A 19,948-nucleotide genomic window follows, 5' to 3' on the forward strand; every position below is an offset into this window, starting at 1 on the left:
ACAACCATAACAGCTTCACTGAAAATGTCAAAATGATTGGTCCGTTGTGCAGAGGAGGACTACATTTGATTTGAAGCGAGGACATGCAGACCGGTTCTAAGATACAAACTGACATTTTTCAAAGTTATTCAGCCAATTCTTTTTTTTTCAGAATTCCTGCTTTCTAGCAGTCTGGAATAATCAAATCCATCCACCGGTGCAGACACTTGGCAGAATCTTCACAGTGAAGATTTCACTGTGAGCAGAAATTGCCAAAAACAGCTCCTCAGGCCTCCTCACTACCATTTAAAGCATACTGCCTTCATGACTATAAGTGGTTCTCCCTGCTTCTCATTCTTTTCAGATCTGAGCGGTAATTTTCTGTCTTGGAGACAGACTGAAGTGCGGGGGCTCGTACATGAGGTAAGGCAAGGGAACAGCAGCTGGAGAGCTGCAGCCCAACAGCAGCCGTTGAGGAGCAGCCAGATAACCTCAGGTTGTAAACAGCACTGGCCTGCGCCTCAGCAGCAAGGCAGCTTATCAACCAAGGGTCATTATAAGGTCTGAACACGCGGGCCTCGTCATCTCAGCACGGTCCTGGACGGGATGAGATCACTGGCAGGCGCAGTGCTGGCAGAAACACTGTCCTTGTACTCATAGTAGATCAGAGCCAGATGAAGAAAAATAAATACAAGTGCAGAGCGCCTGTGACAGTGCAAGAGTAGGAATCTGAAATGTAGCGGTGCAGAAGAGGCTGAACTTTTTATTGCTCAGCTGCATGGCCTTTCATGTGTGTCCCTTTTCACCAAGTGACACAGAGAAGCAAATGTAATATTCCAGCAGCGTATTTGCATGGAAACCAACAGAGCTAAATATAATCGTGAAATCCCATGAAAACACAAACAGCCAAAACCTCATCAAGAAACTTCACAAGACAGACAAGGGTTTTATAGAAGCAGATCTTTGTGAAGTCACTATAAAATATTTCACTACATGTCGTGATAGTTTGCAGGTTGCAGCCATTTGTTCATTTCAGAGTCTCAGAGCTGCATGACGAAGCAAACAAAGGACAAATCAGCATCGCCTCTGTCCTCAGAGAGTTGACCATGAGTGCAACAATGCATCATTGTGCTACTTTTTCACACTTGTAAAACTCCTGGAAGTTGGCATCTGATTTTGCAGTGTTGTTCAACCCATTTCTCACACAACTGTACAAATAATATATCAAAGATCTATAGGGAGCAGGCTCGGAATAATTTTGCTGCATCTGCTTTGCGCTCACTTACTGAGCCACCAGGCCCGAAGCCAGAGTTTTTAATGCTCAGGACTGGAGGATCTCAGTGCACTGACTTCATGATGAGGGCTTGATTCCATGTTTTACTTGTGCAAGACGGACGGTGATGCAACCTAACAATAACAGTGGGTTCTTGACCTGAAAGTAAACTAAAAAAAAGAACAAAAGATGAAAACAACAATTTAGTCAGGTTTGCAAACCTCAACTCACTCTATATTCCCAGAAAACTAAAAGTAGTCGACAGCTGTTTTGGGAAAGCATTTTCAAGACAGCAAAATGTAACAACTGCATGTCCAGAAATGAGTACAGAAGTCCAAATAGTAAGTTGGGGCCAAAGGTGGTATATTAAGTAGGTTGAAATCCTATTTAATATATGATCTATGGGTGACGTGAGTTTTCCTCCGAGCCGCTCCTCCCCAGACTTGACGGAGCTCAGGAAGGTCGCAGGAACGCTACAGGAGATCAAGACAAGCACAACATTTTCAATAGGCAATAACAAGTGATGCTAAGTTGATTAGCTGTTTATAACCATCAACTGTCTGTCAATGTAAAGCTAAGCCAATTATCCTGTAAACAAAATAGCACTTCTCTGAACATACACACTCCGGAGTTTGAGTTCAGTCACTGCCTGCCCTCTGCCTGCCAGACCACACTAACATATTGCTCAATATAACAGTTATAAACATCTGCTCCTTCTAAAACATGATTTATGATTTCTTGTGAGTCATAAACAGACACTTACTCATTCTGTGAACATTCGGCATTAAGTTCAACACAATTATTACTCAATAATTAACAAGAAACAGACAAAGAAAGACATCCTGTCGTTCTGGCCAGAATGGAAATTTGTTGTTGTCAACATAGCATGTTTCCTTAATTTCTGATGATATATTTTTGTTTTCCAGGGGGGAAGTGTGACAAAGAGCCAAGATGTCAAAAACACTACCTACTATCGCATTACAGTTGTTTGTTCTTACTACATAGCTGTGTTTTGATGTGAGGATTCTCAATGAACTGCAGCAACATTTTATAATTCTACTGGGGTCTTAAGAGTTAAAGCTATTTTTAAGACTTGCTTTTTAATTCCTTAAACCAAAACAATCTCAACAGAGTCCAGCTGCTGAGAAAAATCAGGCTTTTAACCGTAAAACACACCATCCAGTTCCGAGAAGAGCCACTCAGCCCTCTCAGGTGTGAGCTTGCCTTCCTCCTGCAATATGATTCAAGGCAGAATCACAGATGAGGAGGATAAGATCAAAGCCGGCAGGAAGAGACAATATCGGCAGTGTCCCAGGGATTGACTTGATAGCGTCTCTGTTTGTGGTGCATTGTTTGGGAGCGCAGCAGGTGATAACAAGCCATACAAGTGTGCGGACAGAGAGATGAGGAAGGAGGGACGGTTTCTTCTTCTCTATTTGCCTCCATTACTTGAGTACACATCTAGGCACAATCCTTTGCTTGCATTGTGTGGGGATTACTGCTTGAATGGAATGGGGGGGATTAGTTCTCATCTGAGATGAGATCTTCCCCTGGAATGACAGGCTGTCCACTTCCATTTGGTTAAAAATTGTAGTTCAATGGTTATCTGTGTATTCAGGAAGTACATTGAAATGGTTGATGGAGGGCTAATAGGTCACTGCAAATTTAATTGCCCTCATCAAAAGAGACTTAAAGGAGCAATAAGTACCTACTGTGCATCAAAAAATGAGTACCGCAGTCCAATACCAAGCTGGAGTCAAAGAGGAGTTGTTTCCATCTGCCCTCTCCTCCCCAGACTCAGGGAAGCTCAGGCAGGCTGCAGGAACACTCCAGGATGCAGGACTCGTCTTAAACACCGACACAACAGAGGAGCTCACTGATTAATTGAGTAGTTTTCAGCAAAAAAAATTATTTGGGCATTTTGATAACTGATTAATCAGTTTGAGTCATTTTTGTTGGTTTCATGTAATGTGAATATTGAACATTTAAGGACATCATTCTGGGCTTTGGGAACCACTGATCAATTTTTTTTTCACTATTTTATGGACCAAACACTAATCGATTAGTTAAGACGATAATAATAATAATAATAAAGAGATTAATCAACAATGAAAATAATTGTTCGTTGCAGCCCTGTGAAAAGTTACATTTTTTGCAAAAAATTTCAAAAGCAACATGTCTTTGGAACCACTTCCTTTCAAAGACATTCTACCTGTGAAATCTCGAGCAAGGTCGGTTAATCATTGAGTAGCAAAGACGCCTTTTCTGGAGAGATCTGCTGCCGTTGATTTTTTAAAATGATACTTTTTATTCCTGTAAGCACCACAAAACAAATTCCACTGACGTCCACTGGCAGAAATCCCAGAGACACATAAAAGCTATCTTCATGATGAGATACCGCCAGAGGTGAGTGAGGCAATATGTTTTGTCATTTGTGTGAAGTGACCATTTAAGGATTCAGAGTCTTCGACTGCACGCGTCTGATGATGGACGTGACTTTTTCTGTGCATGCTGGTTTGGTTCTCAGCTCCTCCTGTGCATGTCCTTGAGCAAGACACTGAACCTTAAATTGCTCCTGATGCCCAAGCCAACGCCTTTTTTCTCCTGCCCATGTTTTCTTCTTGAAGCACTTTGAATTCACTGCTATACTTTAAAATACCATAGACCTACAACTGAGTTAACATGCATCTTGGGGAAAAAATGGCCAAAAGTTTCTATCCATGTTTCTTTGTGATATCAACCAAGTCATCAACCAGACTGTGCATAAACAATATGCAATTCTTCCTTTGACTTCTGCAGCTTGATAAATATGGAGATGAGGTAAGATTTCCTTTCTGTCTCCCCAAAGTCTTTGGCTGCAGGCCTGTCGGGACCATTTACTGCTCTAGTGACCTTTGTGATTATGTTGGTTTCAAAGGGCCAGACTCAGACCTCATGACAAAGCTTGAAGGATCCAGAGCCAAGGAAATGAGAGCTACCCGGGGTCGAGGTGAGGCCACTGCTCAGGACAGCAGCAGACGGAGAAAAGGAGATTGCTTTTGGTCCTTCATTGAGAGCGTGGGGGCTGACAGATAAGCATCCACACGCCTCATTTCAGTAGAGAGCAGGATATCACCATGTGGTGAAATAGAAGAGTAGGAGGCATGCCACTGATTAGGAAATAGCTTGGGGGCCTTGACTCATAAGCTCAGTGGAGCAAAGCTCCTCCATATTTGACACTAAACAAGTGTATCACGAATGGCTTCTGGCACTGCTGGCAAACGCTTTCCTGCTGGTAAGGAAAGCATTTAAGAAATTCAATCAGAGATGAATCTGTCAGTAGGATGGCATTTAAGGAAAAGTATCTCATTTGCAAGACGATGTCAAAACAGAAAGATGACATGACTCGGCCACAATGATCACCAAGGCACTTTGTGTAATTGGCTGGAAACAGAAGCATTTTATCCATCAGCCAACCACAGAGAAGGATGGATTTCAAAATTCACCATTTATGTTTGAAAGGTTGCAGTAGGGCTGCAGTTCATAATTTTTTGGGGAAAAATAATCAATAAGACTAGTCTTAGAATTCTAAAAAATAAAAATAACAATAGCAAAAATAATAAAATAAAGTGAGAAAAATAGGAAGAAACACTTCTCAGACACCTACTTGACATTGTTAAGTTGCTTATTTTGTCCAACTGTCAATTATATTCAGTTTACAATGATATGAAACGAAGAAAAATATCACATCAGAGAAGCTGAAAAGGTGACAACTGAGAAGATTAGAAAACAAAAACAATTAAGATAGTTGTTTTTGTCAGTGAGGTGGTTAGCACCTAAAAATTTTATCATCATGACCTAAATTTAATAGTATTTGGCTGATGGTGGCTTGTGGTAATTTCCCACCCTGCTCACTGAAAGACAGCTTGCAGGCACTGACGGTTTGCATATTTACTACTCTACTCTTTATCTAGGGAACAAAGATAAGATGTGCATACAAAAGCCCATGCAAAAGGATTTACACACACTTCCAGCTTTCCAGCAAAACAAGAAGCCAAATTCCTGGGCTAATCATTAACTCTGTGGATTCAAAACTAAACACTGACATTGAGTGAATGTGAAATCATGTAGAAAATCGTCCAGGAAATGCCTGCAGACGTGAACAGACTCACACTGACCCGATACTACTGAGTTGCATAGGTAGTGTTGAAATAAAGTTGCTGCAATCCATGCATGACAGGTTCATCTTACTATCAAAGAAGAGCAAAGAAAAACATGTTAGTAACAAAATCAATGATGATTAATGATCCATTGGAGCACAAATCAACATGAGATTTGTCACAGTTGTTCATCACAGCTTCCAGGTAAGGTCATTTCAGGGGTAAGCTTTTCTATTGCACCATTAAACTGAATAATGTACATGTTTTTATGTTTTTTTTTTCCTAATATGCTGTGCAGCTGGATGTGGGCGCTGACCAAGTCTCTCCTCACACAGAGGGACCTGCCTGGACATGGCTGCCAGGTGACGCAACGGCCCACCTCAGGGTGGAGGGGCAGAGAGCCCACAGCTGCCAGCTCTCACTGACAACACATCACCATATGGCCGGTCTGCATGTGCTGGTGTGCACATAGACCATTTTCCATGATGTTATATCATGTAAACAGTAGCTCGCTTCACCTTGTTTTGCACTTTCTGATATATGATGCTGCCAGTTACTGTATTCTTAATTACCTCTGCTAAGGAGGTTTCCAGTGCCATCTGATTGTTTATCAGCGAGATTATGGAAAAACTACTGTCACAATTTTCATGAAACTTGGCAAAAGCGTGTGGCACGGGTCAAGGAAGAGCCCATTACATTTCAGGTTGGAATCACAGCGTGAATAGACAAATTACTGTTAACTTTCTTTAACACTGCAAGACACGGCATTTGGCCTTGGTGGAGGTCTGCGCTCCCCTGTGCCCTGATCTTATAATTTTAACTTTTTAACTTCTTTTGTTTCTCTGTTCCTCAATGAAACATTGACATTAATATTTTGGGAATGAAAGTAAAGATTATTTTCATATTGAATAATCTCCTGATCATTTTCTCAATAAATCAATTAAATGTTTTGCCCTTAAACTGTCAGATCACAATTTCCCAAAAGCTCAAGTTTATATACTAAGCAGTTAAAAACCCAAAGATATTTATTTTAATATCATGGATATCTGTGGATGTTTAATGACAGATGTTAATTGAGCATCAAAGTAGCTGCCAATTAATTTTCAGTTAATAAACTAATGATTAACTGACTAATTGTTTTAGCTCTAAAATATTTTAACATACCCTAACAAGTGCATTAAATTTGCTATTATTTGTTGTTTTAACAGATTTAATGTTGCCTTGGTCAACTGATCTGATACTTTAAAATAAAACAGCCTGAACTCTGCGTGCACACAGGTACATACAGAGGACACACTGTACATGTGAAGATCTGTGTGAAAGTGTGCGTCATGAAATAGGTGCAGGTTACCGAAACAAACCAGATCTTATCTCATTCGCATTACAAACACGCACACATCTTCTTTATCAAAACTGAGGCTTAGAAGGAGTAAAATGAGAAGGACAGGACGGGACAAGAACGTAGTATTTTCATTCTTTTGTTGATTCACATACGCTGTTAGAAGACCCGCCCGCCTGCTGAGAGCACCACTGGGTTCTGCCCCCAGCTTAGCCCTGGCATGGACAGGCTCAGGCATGTGGGGCACAATCTGTGACATCCGTGGTTTCTCCCTATTATTCATACTTTTTATGTTTTCTGTTGTTGTGTTCATCTTACTTTAGGAGTGATTAGCTTAGAGTCTAAGAACAGACGGTGTTGTATACTGTACAGATTGTAAAGCTCCTTGAGGCAAATCTGTGATTTTTGAGGTTGAGCTTGGGCTTGACTTCTTGTCTAGCATGACACAGACATGAAGTCTGACAGATAATTTCCCCTTATCATACGAAACTAAACAACTGCATCCACCCACAGCTGTGTCTGGCAGAATCCAAATCATAAAATCAGACTGTTATTATTCCACTCAAAAACAACATCTATATATCAAGATTCATATTTTTTTAATCACTCAAATTGTTTTTGAAAGTTCATCAAAGTTCATATGTGACAAAGTTTGTAAAATTGTGGGGGTTTTCTCTCTGATTCACAGTCTTTTCTTAAATTCCTAAACATTATATTTCTCCATGCAGTAAATCTACTTCTGTCTGCTGTGTATTTGCAGCACCTATTGCATGTCTGCCTGTCCTGGAATGGAAAATAGTTTGAGAGCTTAATCCACCATAGTGAGTTTAAAAAAACAATAGATTTACAGGGAATGGTGATGCATGATGTGGCTGCCAATAGTGGTAGATGTTTATATAGTGAATGTTATCATGCGAGTTCCAACTGTCTTGTCTAGTAGTGCCAAATATAGTATAAATTATAAATTACAGATTTCTAAAATAACATTAAAAACACAAAAATCTCATTTTACATCTTGCATATCTTTGCAGAGGTGTAATATGCTTTGCAGCACCTTGAAAACTCCAGAATTTTACTTCTTTTACTTCTATGGTGAAGCTGATGTTTACCAGCTCCAACAAAATAAAACCTACTGTTCTGCACATCTGGCTCATGCAGCAGGAGAGATGAGGCGAACAAATACCAGCTTAGTGATGGCATGAGCAGGCTCGGGCATGCGGGGCTGAAACCGTGACATCCACTGCAGAACCCATTGAATCAGCAGCAGCATTACTAAGAGATTCACAGTATTAACTCCATCTATTGTGAGGCTGCTGCAGGTCTCATCATCTCTCACTGGAAAACTAAAAAAAAGACTGCATGAAATGTCAGGGACACTTAAACTGATGATTGATTGATCAGTAATTGCTGCCGTTACAGCAGAAGTACATTTAATGCGGTTTGCAGTGTTTTAGCTGTAAGGCAACTGATGCAAACTCATACATGTCTGAGAAAGTATTTTCTTGATATAATAATTGTCCTCTTTAATCTTTCTTTCTTCTCTTTCTGTAAAAACCTTTTTAACATTTGTTTTGAAAATTGTCGATGTCACAGAAATATACATTTGCAAACAAAGGCTGCTATTTCTAGAGGTGCTTTGGAGAATTTAGGGGCAAAAGTTAATTTTCAGGTCTTTAACGAAGGGGAGGGTGAGTGTTATTGTTTTCTCCCAAGACTAATCTGCTTATTCCCCCCTTTCTGTGCTGTGATTAGCTACCATTTGTTGCATCGACAACCCATCCTTCTAATGTTGTGATGAGGTCCATTTTAGCCAATATGGACAAAATATCATAGTTTATAATTTTATACCAGGGTATATATATCTTGAAACATAAATTCAATTAAGAACAGGTATAAAGTAATAACAGTATGCCATTCTTTGTCACATTTCATTATTTTCTTCCATACTTGAACAAGTTCTTCTTTGACATCTTGGGTTGGTTGGGACACCTCCTGCTCTGTATTTACAATTTACTGCATGTTTTTTTGTCACTCTCTTCTTCTGCAGTTGTTGTCAAACCAGTTTTAAGGTGCATTACCGCCACCAACTGTTCCATGACTAAGCTGTAAGCACATTACGAAGTAGCTTGATTTAGGGTATCAAGAGTTTCCGTGCAAATCACACGATCACATGTGAATCCAATCCTGAATCCAGCCTGCCCTGAATAAATACCAGAGATACTAAGAGATAGTTTCTACAGTGGAAACGGTATTGCCATATTTCTACTGTTGTATGACATATGCAGACTTATCCCCAACCCAAAGAAACAGGGAGCAACCTCATGAAAAGCAACAAGCACTGACAGACATGAAATGTGTACTATATATACATGGTGGACAGTGGTAGAATTACATGATGAAGACACATAATAACAAGCCAAAGTAAAAATAAAAACAGTAGGCAGTATGCGTGTGCATACATAGTCCTCCACTAGACCGCCATCAAGCCACCAGCTGTGGTTTTTACAGATTTATGACATAACTACATACTCCACAGACTCCTTGTTGTTGAAGAATTGCATTTGCATGCTGTGCATCTTGTCATTAATGCTGTATTAAGTCTTTATTGTCCTGAGCTACAATTATCAAAACCTCTGCTGCACGCTCATCTCTACATTCTTTTACTCAGTCCTGTATTAAGTTTCTCATGTGCAAACAAAATGAAATCTTATCTAGTAACACAAGTCACATAACTGGAACTTTATCCTGTTTCATAATCAGGAATTATAAGGAATTCCTTAACAGAATAACAAAATCAGTGGGCCTCTGTGACTGCCTGCTCGTTTTTTTTCCCAAGGCAGAGTTTAGAGCTTGTTCATTAAAACAGGCAGGCTAATTAAAATGACTGTCGGTCAAAAGCGTCCCCCTGCTGGAATTATATTACACACACTATAATCAATCAGGCCAAAGATTCAATTTAAAAGCAATCAGCATTTGGTGGGTTTTCTCAAATCAATAGTAATCTCATGATAATTTTGACCCGTGGCTGTTCTTTATTTTTAGTCCCAAATGTTCCTGGTTCCTCAGTAGACTTATGGGAATGTGTTCCAGGCATGTTGGGGGTGCTCCAGATCCCTGCCACGGCTCTGCACACTACATTACCCAGCAAAATGGCCTTACATGTCTGTTTTTAAAGCAATACAGTCATGCAACAGCACATTCTGGGGTCGCATCAAGCTTAAAGAGAGCTTTTGGTATAAGAAGTGGATAACACTTTCTATAGAGGTCATGTCTATTATGCAGTTTAAGCACATTCATTTAAGATAATATAATGCATTTCTAAGGCTTTATAAATGCTAGAAATGTTTCTAATAATGCATGACAACTTATAACAAGGTTTATAGAGTATTATAAGTGGTAGACATCATGTATTATTAAGTTCTCATGCCTAATGTGTCTTTATAACTGCCTAAAGTTATAATGTGCTGTGTAACCCACAATGTAAATTCTAACAAATAAAGTTTACTTGAAGATGGCTCTGTGTGAGTTATTGACGGGGGCAGAGGGATGGGTGGTGGAGGGAGGGAAGGTGGGGTCTGCTGCTCTGGCATCTATGAAAGGCTCAACAATAACGACTGCCGCCTTGCTCGGGGCAAGTAAAATGCCTGTTGGGCTAGTGAATCTAACAACTCACTTGCCCAACCAGGTAGCCAACCAACCAAGTAGTAAAAAACACGAATTAAACTATTAAACTATTTTGATAATCGCTTAACAGTTTTTGAAGATTTCCTTCTTTTCTACATTTATCATCATATTAAACTGAATATCTTTGGGTTATGGTCTGAAAAAACAAGACATTTTAAGACATCACCTTGGACTTTAACAAACTGGGTTAGACATTTTTCACTATTTTATGACATTTTGTAGATGTTACAACCTTGGATTAAACATATCAATTAACTTTAGACTTTGTTGTTATTTGAGAACCACTAATAAATAAAGCAATTTGTACAGGTGCAAGTATAAATTGACTTTGGTGAGTAAATTGCTGACACACTTGCCCGACTGGTTCAAGAAAAACCATTAATGTTGAATCTCGCTATGTGAATGTAGTTCTGTACATTGCTCTATTATTTAGCCTATGGGCTGTTATATTATAAAACCAGCAAAGATAATGTTGAACAACAAGTTTAATTTAATGACAAAAACCAGGAAAAGTAAATAATGAAGTTACTAGAGTGAGCTGTATATTGAAAAGATGTGAACACTTATTCAGAATAGTCAACTACAATGAAGCTGTCACGTTAATGCAATATATTCTGCCAACACAAGTGGGCAGCACTTGAAATCTGTAATATACTACACTTAATGCATCTTAGTACAGTCAATGCAAATAAAACTGTGAAAATGTCACCATCACATTAATTCTTTACTGAACCCAGATTAACCATTGGCAGATATACTTGGAAAATAAAAGTATCATACACAAAAACTTGTTTGAATTATGCATCAAGATTAGTGATTACCCATTTCCATGTGGCCTTTGTAAATAATAATGGACTTGGTATCAGTTCAGCTATTTAATATCAGTTTTCCTTTTGCTCAAATCAACAGCATTAACTGAAGCCTTTTTGATAGGAGCTACTGTTATATTCTAAGCTGCACCTAGAAAGGTATTATAATCAAAAAATGCACTAAAACACAGTAATCAGCAGTTAAACTCAACATTTCATGGTGAAGAATAGTAATTATTCCTTCAGTTTCAAGCTCATCGTGCAACTGAAAAAAGCCTGAAGACAACAATAAGATCAGCAGATCTGCTCCATCATGCAGACAGCCAAAAAGAGAGCCACTCATCACTACAACAGTTATGATAACTTGCTGCCTAAACCTGAGTTAAGAGCTACGTCTGAGCTGACAACCACCACTTAAAAACTTCAAACATGCTCTTAAAATGAGCTTTCAGCCTCATCCAGATGCTCGAAGGGAGTTTTCCAGCAGAAATGCACAGTTTGTTTGAGAAAAAAATAACCTCCTGTGTGCTTAAATATGCCTCCTCTGAGTGTTTACACCTTTTATGAATTTATGGTCGCGCTTATCTCCCCCAAACCTCATGATAACAGACAGTCTACCTGCCATATGCCACTGAACACAAGTCATAAATCTATTAAGCAGCAGTGCTATGATTAGATCATTCAACTCCAGACGCAGAGCACGAGCATCAGATGGGCAGTTGTTCAATGGTCTTATGTCGTTACAGCTTGTTTCTTAACCTGGCAGCTGAGAACAAGTGGGCTCCAGTAAAGACTGTCAGTAATAAAAGAGAAATTGAAAAACGGCTTCCCAGTTGAGATAAAAGCTCTTTTGGCTGTGGCGATTCAGCACTTGACCTGCTGCGTCTGCGTGTTTGGAGGTTCAAACTCAAACAAGTTTTGTAACAGCAGATTTTTGTGCCATTTGTCTCTGCTGAGTCCTGCAGAGAAAAAAAAGGTCAGTGTTCCAGTTTTGAGTGCATGTGTGTTCGAGCTGAGGAAACTAAAAAGGGATCACTGAGTGTGGACAGTATTGCAGCTGCAAAAGAGAAAGTCAGCATTATTTCAACTTTAAAATCATATTATTTGCAGACATATCAAAACTAGACAGAGCACTATGCACAGTTTCGACTCTATGATAATTATACAGAACAAAGATGCTCCTGTACCTCTAGCAAAACTGATGTCATGCCTCACGTCGACCCAGTAATCAAGTGAGTCAAGAGGAAAGAATGTCTAATAATGGAATAGACTCTCACTCTGAGTGATCAAAACAACAGTTTTCATACCGACAGTCAAACAGACAATTACTGTTTGGAGGTTTCAGGAAAGAAAGGATTTCTCAGCGTTCGTCACTTGGTACAATACAGCTCTTGTTAAATATTTTGAAGCCGGAGCAGCGTGAGGTGTTAGTTGTTTGATCTGTAACAGGATGATATTTTTGCTTTGATCCTGTGCACAGTAGCTCAACAGGCTCTGTGAGATGTCAGTTTACAGCTGGGGACTGCTTCTGACTTTTGCACAAAAATTGTGCAAAGCATTTCACAACTTTCTACATCTGTTCGCTAAAGATGTTATGGACCACATAGCCATCTGTCTGAAGGCCTTCACATGTTGAACTGTCAAAAGAATGAACCTCATGCATGAAAGTTAGAAAAGTCAAAGCCTACAATATAATGCAGCACCAGGAGAATTAAGCGCCTCATCGTTATGATATTCTGCATTATATAAGCAATCATCTCACATCCTGTTCGCCATTCAAGTAGCTACTTCATGGTCTTGCATAGACCGACCTGTCGTCATACTTTGTTTTAACGCTGGCTGCAGCCAACAGTACACATGGTGCATCATTTGTTTGTAAAAGTCTTGATATTGATTTGGGACACTGACATGGCAGAATAGCTACTAAGTCTTGTTGACTATGAATCTTGACATGAGGGCAGCGGACATAAGTGCCGTGTGCACACCACAAACCAACAAGCCAATGACATTTGAGATTAAACTAAAACAAAAGACAGAAAAGGGGAAGAAAATGCCACATAAGGGCAGCAAAAAGAAAAAAAACTTTTCAGACATGGATGAGCCATCATTGGAGAGGTTTCTTTGTCTGGGGTGCAGCCACCCTAAAAGCAAACCGGAAGTATGCAGGTATTGATGAATGTGTCGTTGAGTGAAAAGGCTTTAATTGGTATCACACGAGAATTACTGGAATTTTTTGTGATCACATCATGTTTATGAGGCCTCAGGAAGCTGATAAAAGATCACACTAAATGGTCACCCATGAAAACACTGTCCTGGATAAAAGGCCCCTTTGGTGTTACTGATGCGACTTCCACTTTCCCACAGGTGCTGGTAACAGGTGGGGGTCGAGGGGAGTGGGGAAGAAGAGGCCTCGCCAGCATGGCCGGCTGCCACAGCGGGTCAGGGGATCATCTTCCGCCCAGCTGCTGATGCCCTGTTATCCCCGCGCCATTCATCACGGCTCGCTGAGAGTCAGATATGCACTGCCCCCGAACCTCCCAGCTCCCAGCATTCCTCACTTTCCCCTGTGGATCTGAACCGCTGATAGCTGTCAGGACCGTGCTGATGTACCCAGACACCCACCCACCATGTATTTGCATGTCTTTGCAAAGCTGGTTTGAATCTGTTTTAAGAAGTCAACCACATGTCACTCTTCCTGTCTTGTCTGTCTGATCTCTTCACTGTCTTGTGTCTTGTTTTGCAATCCTTGCTAAACAGTTTTAGATTTTTTAAAATCTTATGCAACCATAAGTTTACACTGTTTTTTGTATGGTATAAAAGTCAGTTGTGGACTCCTGAAAGCAGTCTGAGTTGTGTAATCTATGATTGTGAACATCAAGTCTGCATTAATTTTGTTTCTGGTCCATTATTGTTGTATGGGTTGCAACTCTTCTGTTACCACAATGATTTTTTTACCCATTAGTAGTGCTATGGAACAGTATTTTATTATGCAGATCTCTGTTTATTTAGTATCTGAAACAAAAGAAAATGCACAAGTGCCCACATGGGTAGACGGTGATGGTATCCCACTTATGGGCATTTAGTGGAGGTGACTTGCCAAGAAATGAAGCAATGCATCAAAAAAGGAAGGAAAGAAGAAGATGACATCTAGCACAAACATGAATACAGATAAGGAACAGTAAGTTTAAAAATATTGAGAAAAAACTGGCATTGCAAGTGTCTTATGAGTAGGGAAATGAATTCCACATGAGTTAGGCTTCAAGGATACACAGTGATGATTAAGACTGAATGTAATTCAGGGTGTTCACAAGAAGGAAACAAGAAAACTTGACAGGGTGCATTAAAGGAGCTATAGGCAAACAATTTTAGTCAAAAACATTCAAAAATTAACCAACATTATCAACAGAATATGAAGAAATAACATTTTTGACATTATGACAAACATGTCTATGTATGGTGTTGCAGGGATATCTACTGAAGTTAGCATGCTAATCAGCTAGCCTTGGCCCGTCCTGTCCCATAATACCACTTTGTACCATAAGAGGTGATAATGAGTCATTGTAGCATCCAGTCTGCCCTCAGTCCAACATGACAGGATGAAGAAGTCGCATTGCCCTAAGGGCAAGAAACCAAGTTCAGCAGCAAAGAAAGAAGTCATAGAAACAGAAGCAAAAGAAGAACTCATAATGTCTCTTCCAGGCTATTAAGGAAACAGCTGTTAATGCTAATGTTTGCAATTTAGTGATAGGTAATAAAGGCAGCTCATTGGATAATGTTACTGAAAGTGTTATTATGTTTTCTAAGTTAGATGTTTGTTGAAAGAAATAAAAGACTTTGATTGCTGCAGGGATGTAATATTTTTGTAAGCCAACCTGAAAGTTATGTTTTACCATTGTATTTTGGATTAGTGCAGAAAATAAGCTCTGTGGTAAACAAAAGTTGATGATATTTACGTTTTGTTCAGTGAGATAATCTTTGCAAACACCACTTTTATCAAGTGAAGTGTAAACAGAACTGACGGGAGCGAAAACTGAACAATAAGCTATAAACAAACTGCACCACGGCACCAGTGACTAGTGCTCAACATGCTGACGTTTAATGTCGCTGACAACCTCTGTAATCTCATTTAGTATGTGCTGTTTATTTCCTTGTTACTTATTACAGTTTCAAGAGTTTGCTGATTTTCATACTGTACATAAAATGGATGGAAAGCAATGGATATCTGGAATAGTAATTTGAAATAAATTGCATAAAACATGCAAACTCAGACACAGCAAATCCGAGATACTTTCTACCCACAATGTTGAGGTGCATGATTGTGGTTTGCTGCCGAGCAACAGCGGCAATAAATGTTTCTACTATGAAGGTGCATGCAGCAATGTTCAAACTAGTCCATAAAACAAAGAATAGCCTGCATATTAACACACACACACACACACACACACACACACACACACGTTTTGACAGAAGTTTTCCTCAGAAGTGTGCGAGATGTTTGCACACGACTCTGGCGTTACTCCTGTATGTGCTTGCCCCTTGACAACATATTCAGCGTATAATATATCCAGGAGATGAAGGTAATCCACTGCCTGACTGACTGGAGATGTACAGTACTGACTGATGCTCAGCTTAAGTAAAGATGAAGTCAGAGAGGAGGAAGCACTAGCACACATATTGACAGACCCTTTGGCCGTTAACTTCATGTCTTTATTGATCAGGTGATTCAACCAATTGATTGAGTCAATGTTGATGGATTGGGGGGGAGTTAGTACAGGGAAGGTAACAACTGGTTTGCAGCAGCACAGCAAGGAAGGGGGTTACTTCAATGCAATGGATGTAAACTGAAGAAGTGCTACCGTTCAGCTTTAATTTCAGGGTGATTTCATTCACATCAAAGGGATAGTGAAGGAAGTGCAGCCCTGTTAAGACATAGTTACTCAGCTTTCGTGGACAAAATGTGACAAATTAAAACAATTGTCTGAAGCCTCCAACCCAAATAGACCAGCAGACACTTAGTGTCTTCCATGGCGGTGCTCTGCCAGGCCTGTAGTTCAAGCATCTACACTTTTTGCATGTTTGACTGTATTTTAGCCCTCAGTCTTTAACAAATGAAACACATCCTGATCATTTCGGTTGAGGTCAGGTGACTGAGCCGATAAGTCAAGACACTTCCACTGTTCTTGTCCTGTATGTTTAGGATCACTGTCCTGATAGTTGGCTAAGAGTCCCACACTTTTCACCAAATATGGACATAAACAGCTTAAAATTAAAGCTCTGAGTCTACTCTTTAACCTTAAAGTCATTGTTTCATTTTAAATCCCACATGCTGCAGCACAGAGCCAAAACAATGAAAAATGTGCAAAATTCTGGTAATAAATACATAAACAAAGATGAGAATGTAAAACAGACATGTAGAAGTTTTAGAGTGACTCAAACGTCAAATAAAACCTGCTTTAATCAGATGTTTGTTTTGTCCCATGTCCCTAAGACACACACTTGTGTGTACGCGCTTAATAAGGTCCAGAGGTCAGAGGGACAATTCTGGAGCAGGCCATGCTTCAGTGTCGTGCTCAAGGACACTTGAACACAATGACACAGGGACAATGATCCAGTAGACACACTGGCTGCCTGTGAACCTGAGACCACCCAGTTACTGAGACTGTTTCTCCAGCCAGCAAGCCAACCTGCCTGCAGTGAAATAAACAGCCAAGCTCTATAACTCTGAAGATAAAAACCGAGCCGTGCATGTTCAAGAGATGACAGATAGAGGGTTATTTTATGTGCCTGAAAGACATTATAAAACATCACAGTGATGCTCAAACGTAGTTACTGATCTGCAAAGACTGTAATTTTGTCTTTTGGATTCAATCAGCATTCACTATAGATAAAAAAAAAATTCAACTTAAGTGTCTAAAATACCATTGTTGAGCAAAGAATTGTGTAATTTACTTGTGTATTTTTAGTGTTTGGTGACAATGACCTGGACACCTAGACAGATGATGTCAATTGCATTGTAAAATCATAAAAATAACATTGCTGAGCAATAAAAGTGTAAACATTTTGCATCTTGTTGCAGCAGTAGCCATTGTAGAGGATCACAAATCTTGATTTTGGAATTTGGGCTCATTAATGGCTATTTTAATGAAAAGAACAAGCCAGTATCTGTGACCAGTGAGACAGTTTAAACCAATCTGGTCCTTTTTTTGAAGACCTTGATTCTTTTTGCTGTAAAAGTTCTGAAAATCTGTAAAAATCTGAGCAGGATCTGCTCTGGAGGACAAATTTCTTCTTTCAATCTTTCCTATGTGTTTTAGAGTTTATTGTGCCTTTTTGACAGTTGAGAAAAGAGCCACATTTGCATTTTCTTCCAAAAAATACAAATGCAAAGTAGAAGCTCTACAATGGCTACCTCCCCACAGTAACCCCCCACCGTCTCCCAGCTCTTACCACATTGTAGCAGGACTTCTGGTCTGATCCGGTGAAATGATACAGGTCTACTGTGTTGCACTTCTGCATGTACTGCTTAAACATGGTGTTGATGTGTTTCAGGGACATGATGCAGATGGCCGAGTTAGACGTCGGCTCTGGAGAGTTCGGCTTTCCCCGTGCAAAGGCAGCAAATAGCACGTCATCATCGTCCTCGACTTTCAGTTGCCTCTGCAGTTCAGCATCATTGCCCACTTTGGTGACATAAGCCGCCTGGAGAATATTGAACACCTTAACATCTTCCGCGGAGCGCCGTCGCCTTTTATCGGTGCTGATGCATTCAAGGGGCATCTCTACATAACGGCGGATCACAAGGTCAGAGGAGCACATGCGCACTATGCGGGTGTGGTAGGCCTGGGAGTGCCTGCTCACCCTCTGCACTGTGAGGAAGTAGGTAAACGGTCCACTGTGGAAGGAGTAAACATATCGCAGGTAGTAGTTTCCACGTAAAGAGGGAATCAAGTCCATGTATGAGCGGCTGGAGAAGAAACTGAAGCCATTTTGGCTCGTCTTCATCTTCCGCAGAGACATAGTATGAGGATGTGTTGCACTGTTCGTTATGTTTCCAGTGCCTGGAATCTCAGAGTTCCCGACAAAAAAGTGGACGACGTTGCTCTCCACATTGAGCACCTGAGAGCCTGAAGGGCTGACCACAACATCCGAATCCATGGGGTGACCCTTGCCTGGCCTCACCTTGTCGGCGAAGCAGTAGACCTGTTCATCTACGGTTTTCGGGCTGTCATCATACAGGACGTGACGGCGGCAGACACCATTGTCTGCTGAGCCGCAGCTGTACAACCCCTTGTCATACATGTTCTCCACCACCAGGGCAATGTTGTGGTTGTCCACCCTTCCACTGCTGCTTGTATTGCTAACTTTCTGGCCGCAGGTCTGGTTGGCAAACAGTGGTCCTGTGTGGTACTCTGAGAGTTTTGTGAGGTTCGGGGCCAGGGCGTAGATTCTGTTCACAGCCCCGACATAGATGATCCCATCCAGCGTCACCATGTTCTGAATGGGGAAGTCGGCAGTGAACGTTGGGAGCTCATAGGTGACTGAGAGGTTGAGTTTGGTGGTCTCGGGTGATTTATCACAATAGGCCTGCGCGCTGGAGCACAAGGCCCACAGCAGCATGACGGCATGAAGCAAGTGGAGATTCATCCTGTTCCAGAAATAAGAGACATGAGAAATTAGTTGATAACACATCCCTGCTGGAACACAAAGAACTCAAAACATTCATCATAAATATCTTTGAATTGGTGGCCTCAATTGTCTGGAGTGTGAGTGTGTGGAAAAAGGCGCTGAATAGGGACCAGTCAGGAGAAACAAGAGAGACTTCGAAATCCCTTTTTAGACTCATAATTAGAACTGTGTCAGGGTATAAAACCACGGTTTACTCACTTCACCACAAGCAGTGAAACCATTCATACTGGAGTGACTGGAGGCTTTATGGTGACACAAAGCTTTAATATCAGCCTCCTAATCATCAGCAATTCAACTTCTGACTCCTTTGACCCTAGACAAGCCAGCAGTGAGACCTGGGTGAGTACTTCTGCAGTGCTAAGCTCTGTTCCCAAGTGACCACAGCAAGAGGCAAAGCAGTGAATCACCCAGAGAGCAGCCCACTGCGCAGGGCGACGCAACCCACGGGCCTAAGTTTAGACAGCAAGGGCCCAAGGGAGCGGAGATAAACTCAATTAAAACAAAAGAGGCTGGAGGGAGAAGGCAAGAGGGACCATCCTGCAAAATGATAAATAACGCCAGTAACTAAATGGTCGTCCCCTGGGAGATGCTTTTAGCGGAGGGAGGGAGAGGGGGAACAGAGGGAGAGCAACACCAGAGAATTTGCAAACTGCACATTTACATGTTCCCTATCTGGTTGTGGTTTTAACACAATCTCCAGATGTAAACCAAAAGAAGGCAATAACATCCAGCTCAGTAGGTTTGGTTTTTATATTCGTGACCACATAACAGTGATGCATAAACTCACTGAGATTCTCTGCGTGCAGATTTCACTGATTTATGACTGATGTCTCACTGTTCTCAGCTCATTTGTTTTTTTTTAGAGGAAGTCTGAGGGAGAAAGCTCAGTTTTTCATGTCATCACAGATAGACAGCAAGGATTAAACAATTATGAATTTGTTATTAAATTAAAAGCATATTTTGATAATTGAGTGATCATATTGAGTCAAATTCTCTGTTTCCATCTTTGGAGTGTGAATATTTTCTGGTTTCTTTACTC

General features: G+C 40.5%; 1 protein-coding gene across 1 annotated transcript in view; it reads right to left on the reverse strand.

The window, feature by feature from the left end:
- The window catches only part of met (MET proto-oncogene, receptor tyrosine kinase), an 84,574-nt gene that overhangs the window by 63,354 nt on the left and 1,272 nt on the right, over positions 1–19,948 (reverse strand). Inside the window, exon 2 of the mRNA XM_084733740.1 lies at positions 17,671–18,868. Within this exon, the coding sequence (XP_084589866.1) occupies positions 17,671–18,867 (1,197 nt within the window). The 5' untranslated portion in view covers position 18,868. The remainder of the gene's footprint in view (positions 1–17,670; positions 18,869–19,948) is intronic.

This window comes from Lutjanus erythropterus, chromosome 13 (assembly GCF_056507025.1).
Source record: "Lutjanus erythropterus isolate fLutEry1 chromosome 13, fLutEry1.hap2, whole genome shotgun sequence".
Taxonomy (NCBI): Eukaryota; Metazoa; Chordata; class Actinopteri; order Lutjaniformes; family Lutjanidae; genus Lutjanus; species Lutjanus erythropterus.